Here is a 13,571-nt window from a genome sequence, read left to right as displayed (position 1 = left end):
TGCCTCAGCCTCCCAAGTAGCTGGGACCACAGGCGCCCGCCACAACGCCTGGCCATTTTTTGGTTGCAGCCGTCATTGTTGTTTGGCCACCCGGGCCAGATTCGAACCCGCCACCTTGGGTGTATGTGGCTGGCGCCTTAGCCACTTGAGCCACAGGCGCCGAGCCTGTATTGTACCTGTTAAGGGAGAGTTTACCAAAACCCATCTCTCCTTTCCTCTCCCCGCACTCTCCTCCCACTTGAATTTAATTGTATGGGCATGTGGTTGTTCATCTACTGGTTTCATATTACTAATATTTTTCTGCCTCCAACCCCACAATTTAGGGGTGCCAATTACATGCTTGTAGTTGTCCCATCGCTCATTGACTCAGTCCAGTTTTCAGTCTTTCACTCTTTTGTTTTGGATATTTTCTATGGCTATCTTTAAATCTACTGATCTTCTTCAGTTTCTAATCTGCTGTTAATCCCATCCGATGTATTTTTCGTCTCAGACATTGTAGTTTTCTTGTACTGAGAAAGCAATCCACCTGCCCAGCCTCCCAGAGTACAGGGATAATAAGTGTGAGCCACTGTGCCCAGCCAGACATTGTAGTTTTATCTCTAGAAGTTTTTTTTTTTTTTTTGAGACAGAGTTTCACTTATTAACCCTCGGTAGAGTGCTATGGCATCACAGCTCACAGCAACCTCCAACTCCTTGGGCTTAGGCAATTCTCTTGCCTCAGCCTCCTGAGTAGCTAGGTGCCCGCCACAATGCCTGGCTATTTTTCTGTTGCAGTTTGGCCAGGGCTGGGTTTGAACGTACTACCCTCAGTATGTGGGGCCAGCGCCCTACTCACTGAGCCACAGGCACCGCCCAAAGTTTGTTTTTTTTAATATCTTCCACATCTTCAGTCTTTCCTATTTCCTGTACATAGAGAATAATACAGTTATAATAACTGTTTTAATATCCTTTTCTACCAATTCTATCATTTGTGTCATCTCTGGTTCAATTTTTATTTATTAAATTTTTTTCATTATTAATCATAATTTCCTGCTTCTTTGAAAGTTTAATAATTTTTGTGGGCTGGATATTCTTTTCTTTTTTCTTTTTTGGAGACTAGATCTCACTCTGTTGCTCTGGCTGGTGTGCAATAGCATCATCATAATAGCTCACAGCAACCTCAAACTCCTAGGCTCAAGCCATCCTCCTGCTTCAGCCTCCCAAGTAGCTGGGACTACAGGCATGTGCCACCATGCCTGGCTAATTTTTCTATTTTTTGTAGAGACAGGGTCTCACACTTGCTCATGCTGATCTAGAACTGACCTCAAGCAATCCTCCTTCCTTGGCCTCTCAAAGTTCTAGAATTACCGTTATCCAGACATGCCTGGCTCTGGATATTCTTATATTTATAAATTCTTCTTGATCTTTCTTTTGGTATGTGGGTAAGTTACTTGGAAAATAGTTTGATCTTTCTGGAGTTCATTTTTAAGTTTTGTTAGGCAGAACAAAGCAGTGTTTGTTTTTAAAATTCTACCTGATACCTGAGAATAATAAGATTTTTCACTGTGGTAGAACAAGAACTATTGTCAACTATTTATGACAATAGTTAGAGACTATTAGCTAATCCTTCTGGGTGGCTCTTTCCCTGGCCTTTGGTAGTTTCCTCACAGATGTGTGCTACTCAGGACGAGGCTGAAGACGTGTGGGAAACCTTGTGCAGATCTTTGAAGATTTTACTCTAGACACCTCTCTCTTTTCTGGCACTCTGCCTTTTGATCATTATCTGTCTTGGCTTCACCAGACTTCCAGTTCCATGGCCTCAACTCAGGGACACAGACTCTGACTCTGACTGGGTTCTCCCTCTTTGTGCTCTGGGTTGGAAACTCTTTTCAGGCAATAAGCTCAGGTTATTGGTGGGTTCATCTAGTTCTTTTCCCCCATCTCTCAGGACCACTGTCCTTTGCTGCCTGATGTTCAGTATCTTGAAGGCTGTTATTTGGTGTACTTTATTTGGTTTCATAGTTGATTCAACAGGAGATAAATCTGATCTCTATTATCCCTTCTTGGTCAAAACTAGAAGTACTCACCTATGTATTCTAATTGGAGTGTCTAATCCACTTCATTTAACTACTAAACACAATAACTATTTAACATAATTTTTAAAAATTTTGAGACAGTATTTTGCTTTGTTGTCCAAGCTAGAGTGCAGTGGTATTGTCATAGCTCACAGCAACCTGAAACTCCTGGGCTCAAGTGATCCCCCTTCCTCAGCCTCCTGAGTAGCGGGGATGACAGAAGCCTACCACCATACCTGGCTAATTTTATTTATTTATTTATTTATTTTACTTGTTTTTTGTTTTTTGTTTTTTTTTTTTGAGACAAAGTCTCACTATGTTGCCCTGGGTAGAGTGCTGTGGCGTCACAGCTCACAGCAACCTCAAACTCTTGGGCTTAAGTGCTTCTCTTGCCTTAGCCTCCCAAGTAGCTGGGACTACAGGCACCTGCCACAATGCCCGGCTATTTTTTTGTTGCAGTTGTTTAGTTGGCCCAGGCCAGGTTCGAATCTGCCACCCTTGTTGTATGTGGCTGGCACCATAACCACTGTGCTTTGGGTGCCGAGCCAATTTTTTTTCCATTTTTAATAGAGATAGGGTCTCACTCTTGCTCAGGCTGGTGGTCTTCAGCTCCTCGCCACAAGCAATCCTCCTGCCTAAGCCTCCCAAAGTGCTAGAATTGCAAGTGTGAGCTATTGCACTAGGCTGAGAATCTCTCTTTTCTCCCATATTGGCTTTTTAGCTACAATTCTTTGTATTATTGTTTTTTTGTTGTTCTAAGGATTATAATATTCACCCCTTGTCAGTGTCTACCTTATTTACTGTCCTACACACTTTTTTCTGTTGTGCTAGTATCATAAAATATAGTATTACTATTTTTAAAAAATAGTTATCTTTTAAGGAAATTATAAAAATTAAAATATAGTTTAAAAAATTTTTAAATTTTTATATATGTATTTTTTAAAAATTTAAGCCAGTCAAATTTAGCAATGGGGGGGGGTGTCAAATACCAACTAATGTTAATAAGCTCTGATAACCCACTACCATCAGACCAGCCAAAATATGCTTTTTATATTTACTGTGATTAGCAGTTTCTAAAATGGCCCTTATTAATCTTTGCCTCCTGATATTTACATCTTTGTAATCCCCTCCACTTCAATGTGAATTGAATTATACTATATATATTTTTGCGTACTCTTTGTATTCTTGAATTATACTATTATTTACAATTATTTTATGGGTGGCGCCTGTGGCTCAGTGAATAGGGCGCCAGCCCTATATACTGAGGGTGGCGGGTTTGAACCTGGCCCCGGCCAAACTGCAGCAAAAAAATAGCTGGGCATTGTGGTGGGCGCCTGTAGTCCCAGCTACTCAGGAGGCTGAGGCAAGAGAGTCGCCTAAGCCTAAGAGCTGGAGGTTGCTGTGAGCTATGGCACTCTATCAAGGGCAACAAAGTAAGGCTCTGTCTCAAAAAAAAATAATAATAATAATAATTTTATGTCTTATGTTTTCATTCAACATTATTTTTGAAATTTATCCCTGTTTTGCACATAGCTGTGGTTTATTTCAAATCTTATGGAATAAAATATACCACAATGTATTTATATGCTCTACTGTGGATATACATTTAGATGGCTTCTAATTTGGGCCTATTATAAATAATTTTGCTAGGAATGTATATACTGATGCACATATGTAAGAATTTCTCTGGGATATGTATCTAAGATTAAACTTTCTTGGTCATAAGGTATGCATATCTTCAACTTCTGTAGGTAATGCCAAATATTTGCCTGAAATGGTTTACCGATTTACATTCCCACCAGTAATGTATATGATTTCCTCATGCTCCATATTCTTTCCAATACCTGCTAGTGTCAGACCTTTGAATGTTTGCCATTATTATAGTTATGTAATCTTATGGTTTTGTTTTTGTTCTTGTTTTTTTTGAGACAGAGTCTCATTCTGATGCCCTGGATAAAGTGTTGTGGCATCTTAGCTCATAGCAACCTCAAATTTTAGGCTCAAGCGATCCTCTTGCCTCAGCCTCCTGAGTAGCTGGAACTACAGGCACTCACCATGAACACTGGCTAGTGTTTTTCTGTTTTTAGTAGAGACCAGGTCTCAACTCTTGCTCAGGCTGGTTTTGAACTTCTGAGTTCAAGTAATCTACCCACCTTGACCCCCAGAGTGCTAAGATTATAGGTGTGAGCCACCACACTTGGCCTCTCATTATGGTTTTTATATGAACTTGTCTGATAAATGAAATTGAGTATTTTATATATATATATATATTTTTTTTTTTTTTCGTATTTGGATTGCCTGTTTTGTGAAGTACTTCTTTAGATCTTTTCCCTATTTTGCTATTGGATTGTTTACATTTTTCTTAATGATTTTTAGGAGTTACTTGTATATTGCAAATATTAATTCTATGTTAATTAAAATTTAGTTGGAGTTATCTTTTCTCATGGTGTCTTAAGTTGAACAGAGTTATTAATTTTAATGTAATTGAATTATTAGTGTTTTTTCTTCCCTGGTTAATTATTTTTATGTTCTACGTAAAAATCCTTCCCTACCCCAAATTCTTTTTTTTCTCTTCTGAAAAAATTTCTAGTTTTGCTGTTTACATTTAGGTTTTTAAGCTACTTGAAATTTATTTTTGTGTTCAGTATGATGTAGTAGTCCATTTTTTTTAACCCAGTTATCCTGTTGTCCTATTATGTATTATTGATGTAAAGCCTGTCCTTTCTCTACCATCTCAGTGAGCATGTTTTATATTTCTAGAAAATTTTAAATCTGCTGTTCTTCCATTAAGTGTTCCTCTCTTATTATAGCTTTCATTTCTTTCTTTAATTTCAAACATACATATTTTATAGTCTCTTTTGTAGAGTGTTGCTTCTAGTTCTGAGGTACAAATTCTCCAGATTGCTGGGTTTCCTAACTCTTGCTCATACACATGCTTTACTCGATGTGATTGGTAATTTTTATTTTATTGTGAGCTTAAGTTAATTTTTTAGAGACTTTGTATTCTTTTCTTCCAGGTCTCTAATATTTTAACATTCTTAAACTTGTCTGTGTTAAGTTCTTGGCTTTGGCTTCTTGAACCCCATATGTGGTCTAATTCACACACCATTCCCATGTGGATATAATTTGTTTCATCTAAGGAGAGACAAGGATGGAGAGAGGGTCAGTAGTGCATAGGACTTATACTGTCCTGTTACCAGAATCCTAGTTAGATCTTTAAAGTCCTTTTGTCTCAAATTTGATAGATTAGGGTAGATTAAAATTACTTACATCTTAAAATAGTTATAGTATTAGACAAGTTGCTTTTTGTTTAAAGGTCTACATGAAACCTAATTTTTAAGGTATATTACAGCTCAAAGATGATATTATTGGTAGGAACAGAGCTACTAAGAAAATAAGTTTAAGCAGCACAATCCTGTAACATTTCCAGACAATTTGTTTAAATAGAGTATGCTTTTTAACTGTAGATTAAACTATTGTGATCTAAGTACTGAGAGACAAAGATCAGTAAGACCAAATCCTGTCAGTAGATAAAGGACTGATGGGGAAGAGAGAAAAAGAGGCAGATGTACAGATGGAACTAGATCACTCATTCATTCATTCAGCGGGATGGTTGGTCTGATATACGCCAGACATTGTTCTAGGTGCTAGGGATACAGCAGAAAACTGTTGCCATCCTAGAGCTTACATGTAGTGTGAGTCTAGTGATATGGACAAAGTTCTCTAGAAACTCATCCTAGAGCTTACATGTAGTGTGAGTCTAGTGATATGGACAAAGTTCTCTAGAAACTCATCCTAGAGCTTACATGTAGTGTGAGTCTAGTGATATGGACAAAGTTCTCTAGAAACTCAGAAAAGAACTGGTAATAGTTTGGTCTCCTGCCCCAAACTGTGCCTTTTGTCTTCATGTAGACACCTTTAGTTTTACTTTTTTAAAGACGAGGTCTTAGTCTTTCTTAAGTACTGGAAGAGGGTGTCATCCGACTGGCTGAGGGATGGCTTTTGAAACATCATTTTAACTAATATTTCTTAGTTTTAGCCTTATCTCATTCCTGAGGGTCTTGTGCTGGCAATTTCTGAGACTTTCTCAGTCTCTGGTAGGAATTAGATTGCATCTAGGTTTTCTTTGTTAGTAGTTTAGGAATTAAACTTTTTCTTTTTTTGAGACAGAGTCTCACTTTGTTGCCCTTGGAGAGTACCATGGTGTCATAGCTCACAGCAACCTCCAGCTCTTGGGCTTAGGCTATGCTCTTGCCTTAGCCTCCCAAGTAGCTGGGACTACAGGCACCCGCCACAACGCCAGCTATTTTTTGTTGCAGTTTGGCCAGGGGCAGGTTTGAACCCGCCACCTTCAGTGTATGGGGCTGGCGCCCTACTCACTGAGCCGCAGGTGCCACCCAGGAATTAAACTTTTAAGGATACATTATTCCAGTTACCATTCTCTATGTCCTAGCCTCCAAAATGTTACCTGCTTTTAAATTTCTACTTGTGAAATCCCTTTAGTCAATTTCATCTAGTAATTTTAATGAACCCAAAATGAGTGTGTTCTCTACCATCTTTCCCTGAAAGTCTAATCAAATTGTCCTTCAACTGTATGTTACTCTGCAGTAAGTGTAAAAAACCTTTTCTCTTTTGCCATCATGTGTGTATGTGTGTGTGTGTGTATTTTTTATTTATTCCAAACATGAAGGAGATAAAATGATATAAAATGTTAGATAGGTGTCCTGAAACCTCTGCTTTAATTTTGTCTTTACCCTGCTCTTACATTGTGTTCTTTGGGCAAGCTACTTTATCTCCTCAAACCTCAGTTTTATTATTTGAAAAATAGGAATGTTAATGATACGCATTTTATAGGGTCATTGGATGAGAGCATTGATCATCACAAAGCACTACACAAGCTTTAGAGGTTTCAGCAACATACCACTTATTCAGAATTAATTTTATTTAGAATATATCATATCTAAGAATTGAGAACTAAGGTGAAAAATTCTATAAACAATCAAAAATAGATATTACATATTCCCTATGTAAAAATCCATACATCTCATTAGTAGACTCTCGATCAGAATCAATTTTTATAGAATTAATTTTTTATTTCATACTTGGTTCAAGCTTTGGTATCTATAAAACTGAATCATCAAACAAGCTAGATGTGATAGAGTGAAGCAAGCAATAGCCTCATTCTTTCTCACCATTGCCCCCTCCCCTTTTTTTTTTTGGTCGGGGCCAGGTTTGAACCTGCCACCTCTGATATATGGGGCCAGTGCCCTGTTCATTTGAGCCATAGGCACCGCCCTCACCATTACCCTTTAAAAGGACCCTGTTACCTCTCCTGTCTTGTTTATTGGACAATATCTTGGTAACATCACATAGCTTTTTTTTCAGTCAGTTCTAGATGTTAACAGTTTTTATAGGTATGAAAAATCCTAAACTAAATAGAAACTATAATCTTTTGTTTAATTTAAAAATTCTCCCCATTTTCCTGATTTGAATCTGGCTGTAGAAGCTGCTGGAGCTCGGGAGACACGTTTACTTCTGCTTTACTCTTCCGCTCCCCTCGTTTAATCAGTAGGCAGCTTTAGGGAAGGAAAGGTCTTACTCACTTGGGCCTTGGCGGCAGTCCTGCCTTGGTGCTTCCTAGGTGTAGCAGATGTCCGGTGCTGGCTCTAGTTGGCCGTTTTTAAGGCAACGCCAGCCTGTCTACCTTCCGTGGAGTCTCCTTTACCCTTGAGCAACGTGCGGTCTTGTGGAAGTAGAATCTTCTCCTACTTTTACTCTCCTTACTCTTGTTCTTCACCTTTACATTTTGCAGACAAATGTCAGTCACTGGTCTCTTTATTCTCTAAACTTTAAGACATCTATGTCTAGCTATTCTCATAATTAAAATGTTCTCACTGGACTTTGACGAAGGGAGTTAAATAAAAACCTAGGAAATAAGATATGGTGATAAATTTATTTTCTGCTCATAAGATAATCGAATGGATTAAGAAATCAAATTGACTGTCTTCTTTCCTATAAGTTCAAACATTGGGTATATATACAATTTAAATAAAAAATTAGGAGCGGTGCCTATGGCTCAAAGGAGTAGGGCACCAGCCCCATATGCCAGATGTGGCGGGTTCAAACCCAGCCCTGGCCAAAAACTGGAAAACAAAAGAATAATAATAATAAAATAAAAATAAAATAAGATTAATTGTAGTCATGCTAACTTGAGCCTCACTTGTCATTCTCATTGAATTATTTTTGAAGTTAGAGGATGTTACACTAAGTATGTTCCTCTAAAAGTCCAGTTTTATGTTTGTCTCCTTTGTTTGGTCACAGAGCAGTATAATTTGGATTAGGAATTTTATCTCTGTGTATCTGCCATTGCAACTTTTGTTTTCTCTGTTCGTGTCATAGCTTTTCTTTGGTCATGGCAAATCTGCACCATAAATAGGAGAATCTTGTGGTTTTAAAGAAATTTATTCTCTCACAGTTCTGGAGTCCAGAAGTCTGAAATCAAGGGATCAATAGGGTTCATTCCTTTTGGAGGCTCTAAAGGAGACTCCATTCCAGACCTCTTTCCTAGCTTCTGGGGACTGCCGGCAACTTTGGGCACTCCTTGGTTTGTAGACAAATCACTCCAGTCTCTGCCTCCATCTTCATATAGTATGTGTGGCATGTGATATTCAGTCATTATCCAAAATATAAAATTCAGTATATAAGCATGAGTTAAAAGTTAGATATGTGTAATTTTAGATTGTTAAAGTTTTAGAAAATCAAAGAGATGAAAATAGTAATATGAATAGGGTGACCAGACATCCTGCTTTGGACGGGACAGTCCCACTTTTCAACAATTTGTCCTGCGTCCCATGGCGTTTTAACAAAGTCCCGATTTTTGGAAAGAATGCATGAACGAGTGGAAGAACAAGAAGGGAATATATGGTTTTCGGCTGCCATGTGGCTATTTCGCCAGAATATGAGTTTTATATTATTTTTGTTAATTTTATAATGTTAAACTGTAATAATAACAAATAATTGCTGAGAAGTGATTATCAAGAACTGCTTATCAAAGTTTGCATTATTGTCAGGCCCTGCCCTGCCCCATCCCCTGCCCCTCGCCCCCTGGCCATGTTGTCCTGCCTTACCAATGTTAAAATCTGGTCACCCTAAATATGAAGTAAGAAAAAATGATTAGGCTCAGCGCCTAGAGCTCAGCAGCTAGGGCGCCAGCCACATACACTGGAGCTGGTGGGTTCAAATCCAGCCTGGGCCTGCTAAACAACAATGACAACTACAGGTGGCACCTGTAGCTCAGTCAGCAGGGCGCTCGCCACATACACCGAGGGGGTGGGTTCGAACCTGGCCTGGGCCTGCTAAACAATAGCAAGTACAACAAAAAATAGCTGGGTGTTGTGGTGGGCACCTGTAGTCCCAGCTATTTGGGAGGTTGAGGCAAGAGAATCACTTACGCCCAAGAGTTTGAGGTTGTTGTGAGCTGTGATGCTACAGCACTCTACCCAGGGCAACAACTTGATACTCTGTCTCAAAAAACAAAACACAACAAAAACAAACAAACAATGACAACTACAACCAAAAAATAGCCAGGTGTTTTGGTGGGAGCCTGTAGTTCCAGCTACTGGGAAGGCTGAGGCAAGAGACTTGCTTAAGCCCAAGAGTTGGAGGTTGCTATGAGCTGTGATGCCACAGCACTCTACCCAGGGTGACATAGTGAGACTCTGTCTCAAAAGAAAAAGAAAAAATGATTAGGTCAGAAGATGTGGCTCACGCCTATAATCCCAGCACTTTGGGAGAATGAGACAGGTGAATTGGTTAAGCTCAAGTTCAAGACCAGCCTGAGCAAAGTGAGACCCCCATGTCTACTAAAAAATAGAAAAACTAACTGGGGGTTGTGGCAGGTGCCTGTAGTGCCAGCTCCTTGGGAGGCTGAGGCAGGAGGGAGGATCACTTGAATCCAGGTGTTTGAGGTTGCCGTGAGCTGTGACACTGCCGCACTTGACCCAGGGCCACAGAGTGAGAGTCTGTCTCAATACAACAACAACAACAATAAGAAATGATTATAGTATTTAACTAAAAAAGAATTTCTTCTTTTTTTCTGTAGCTGTTGGAAAATTAAAAGGAAAGCCTCTGCCATTACTCATATTTTTTGAGGCCCTCTTTGTGACAAGTCATGCTTTTAGACACCCTATTGCTGCAGATCTAACCCTGGAAGGAATCAAATGTGGATTATCTGAAAAACGATTAGACTTAGTTATCAATTGGGTTACCCAGGAAAGGTAAGCAAAGTTAAGCTTTTAACTTACTTTTGAAATTTGGCTAACAGAATTGTTTATTCTCAAAATTTTAATAGTTTTCTTTTCAGTACAATATTTGAATATTTGCTTCAGATCCTCAGAAAGCATTTACTAGATATTCATGGAATAATAAAGCCAAGTCACAATGAGCTCAGATCATGGGTTGATTCACAGAAGTTCACAAGGTGATTCATTACAACTTAATGGTGACGAAGTTGAGCAATAAGGATGGGGAATGGTTGGTCAATATCACCCTGGTGGGAGGGAAAAGGAAAGAACCTAGTTATAAATATATATTAAGGATAGGCTCGGCGCCTGTGGCTCAAGTGGCTAAGGCACCAGCCACATACACCTAAAGGTGGTGGGTTCGAGTCCAGCCCGGGCCTGCCAAAAACAACAGTGATGACTGCAACCAAAAAATAGCTGGGCATTGTGGCGGGCACCTGTGGTCCCAGCTACTTGGGAGGCTGAGACAGGAGACTTGCTTAAGCCCATGAGTTGAAGGTTGCTGTGAGCTGTGATGCCATGGCACTCTACCCAGGGGAACAGCTTGAGGCTCTGTCTCAAAAAAAAGAGACAACATCTAAGCAGGAAGGACATGAGCTAAAGTAACAATTAGGACATATAAACCAGCGGGGCTAGGCAGACAGTAGCTTCTTGGAGCCAGCACCCCAAGAACCCCAGCCCAGATATGTACCAGCACTCTCTTAGGTTAGGTTGCCTAGAACCAAAGCCTGACACAGGAATTTAGGAGCATGTGATTGATCGGAGGGCTTCTCAGGAAATAACTGTGAGGGGCTGAGCACAGCAGAACAGGGAAGGGGACAGAGCCAACCAAGGATGTGGACTCAGGCAGAGTCTACCTTTGGCCTAATTTATCGAGCAGATGCTAACCAGAGCCCACTGTTCTCCCTTGCGGCAAGAGGCCCACCTTTACACCTCTCTGTCTGTGAAAGGCTGTGAGTTGCCTGAATGTGAGGGAGCACATAAATTCTCCAGGGAGGTGGCTCCCACCAGCCAAGAATAATTAGCTATATAAGGCCATTGGCAGCCAATACCCAGAGCTGCTGCAGAGGGGTACACTGGCCTAGTAAAGAGGATTTGAGTAGAGTGCCAAAGCAGCATCTCTCCCACTCAGGCATTTGTATGTAGCAGACAGATCTATTCACTTCTCACATTCAGTTCATTCCATTCAAGCACAACTTCTCTAGGATTCCATGGTCATAAATCTTGGGGAAACTTACAAGGAAAGTCAGTGGGATGAATTATAGCTTCTGTTGCTACCATTGGTCAGTCCTAGGTCTGTAATTTATTTTTTTACAATTTTTCAGCATATAATTTACATAAAATAGGCTCAGCACCTGTAGCTCAAGTGGCTAAGGTGCCAGCCACATACACCTGAGCTGGCAGGTTCGAATCCAGCCTGGGCCTGCCAAACAACAATGACACTATGACCAAAAAATAGCCGGGCATTGTGGTGGGCTCCTGTAGTCCCAGCTACTTGGGAAGCTGAGGCAAGAGAATCGCTTGAGCCCAGGAGTTGGAGGTTGTTGTGAGTTGTGATGCCACAGCACTCTACCCAGGGCAACAGCTTGAGGCTCTGTCTCAAAAAAAAAAAAATGTACATAGAATAAACCAGACGTATTTAAAGTGCACAATTTGGTAAATTTTTTAAAAATGGCTTTAATGGGATATAATGACATACAATAAACCACATATATTTAAAGTGTAGAATTTGACAAGTTTTGACATATGTATACACTCATGGAATCATCACCATTATCAAGGTACTAAACACATTCATCACCCTCGAATGTTGCCTGCTATCTCTGTGAGCTTCCTCCCCCTCCTGCCTCCTCACTTCAACCCCTGCCTATCTCCAGGTAGCAACCGATCTGCTTTCTGTTACTATGGATTAGTTTGCATTTTCTTAAATTTTATATAATGGAATCATACAGAGTATATACTTCTCCTTTCTCCTCTATTACTCATTTTGGATTTTTCTAACTCTTGGACTTCTGTTGGTCTTGATTGCTTACCTGGTAAGACGGCCCCGGTTACCATGCCTTCATCTAACTGTGCTTGTCAGTTTACCCACTAACAGTTTTTAGCTGGCCTGGGAGTACTCAGAGCTATCCCAATAATTTGCCACCTCTATCAGAGAACTATGCACATTCAAAATATCTACTGGGTCATGCTAAAGTTGGTGCATTGATCTATGGGGCCTCAGACTGTGCAGCTAGAACTGCCCATCATGAATGGGGTTCTGGCAGTCTTACTAAGTCAGGTGAGATACAAATCAGATACAACTAAGACTGAGCTCTAGCAGTTCCAGAGCACACAAGTAAGATTCACAAACATGTTGCTAGGCTGCTTGTCAACTACCATTGACTGTCTGACATTACGGCAACTCATACCTACAACATCATACAGGGTGGGCTTACCTAAAGACCAGCAGACAGAGAAAGAAAAAACTCACACTTTGTTCATGGCTGGTTCAGGTGGGGTCTAGGTAATGCTAGCTTGTCACTCAATCCTTTGAAGTGACAACCTTTAGGATAAAGTAGGCTTCTTAAACTGATGACAGTTATATGGTGCACTATCCCCACTAGGAAGAATACTTGCGTCTGGGAACTAAAAAGTGACCCTGATCGACTTTCACTCCCATAGTCCATCTGAGGATTGTATCCTCATCTCTGGTTCAGAGAAACAGAACCAAGAGGAGATACGTGTATTAATCTATCTATCTAGTTAGCTAGCTATAATATATTAATATATTAGAAGAAATTGGCTTATGCAGTTATAGAGGCTGAGCAGTCCCAAGATTTCCAGTCAGTAAACTCTGGGGACCCAGGAGAACTGATAGAAATGTAGTTACAGTATAAAAGCTGGCAGGCCTGAGACCCAAGAAGAGCTGCTGACAGTTGAGTCTGAAAGCAGGAAAAGACTGACATTGCAGCTCAGGCAGTCATGTAGGAAAAGCTCCCCCTTCTGTGAGAAAGGGTCAGGCTTTCTGTACTATTTGGGTCTTCAACTGAATGATTGAGGCCCACCCACCTTGAGAAGTACAATCTGCATTACACAGTCTGCTGATTTAAAAGTTTATCTCTTTTTTTTGTTGTTGTTGTTTTTTGAGACAGAGCCTCAAGCTATCCCCCTGGGTAGAGTGCCATGGCATTACAGCTCACAGCAACCTCCAACTCCTGGGCTCAAGCGAGTCTCC

The 13,571-nt window shown here is 40.2% G+C and overlaps 1 protein-coding gene across 1 annotated transcript in view; it reads left to right on the top strand.

Annotated features, from left to right (window-relative positions):
* CLHC1 (clathrin heavy chain linker domain containing 1) overlaps positions 1 to 13,571 on the top strand; it is a 46,938-nt gene that overhangs the window by 17,774 nt on the left and 15,593 nt on the right. Inside the window, exon 6 of the mRNA XM_023512082.1 lies at positions 10,156 to 10,330. Within this exon, the coding sequence (XP_023367850.1) occupies positions 10,156 to 10,330 (175 nt within the window). The remainder of the gene's footprint in view (positions 1 to 10,155; positions 10,331 to 13,571) is intronic.

The sequence above is a fragment of the Otolemur garnettii genome, unplaced genomic scaffold, assembly GCF_000181295.1.
Source record: "Otolemur garnettii isolate 467f Iridium unplaced genomic scaffold, OtoGar3 scaffold00024, whole genome shotgun sequence".
Classification (NCBI taxonomy): domain Eukaryota; kingdom Metazoa; phylum Chordata; class Mammalia; order Primates; family Galagidae; genus Otolemur; species Otolemur garnettii.
Note: the sequence above shows the minus strand (reverse complement) of the source record. Positions and strands in the feature narration are given on the sequence as shown.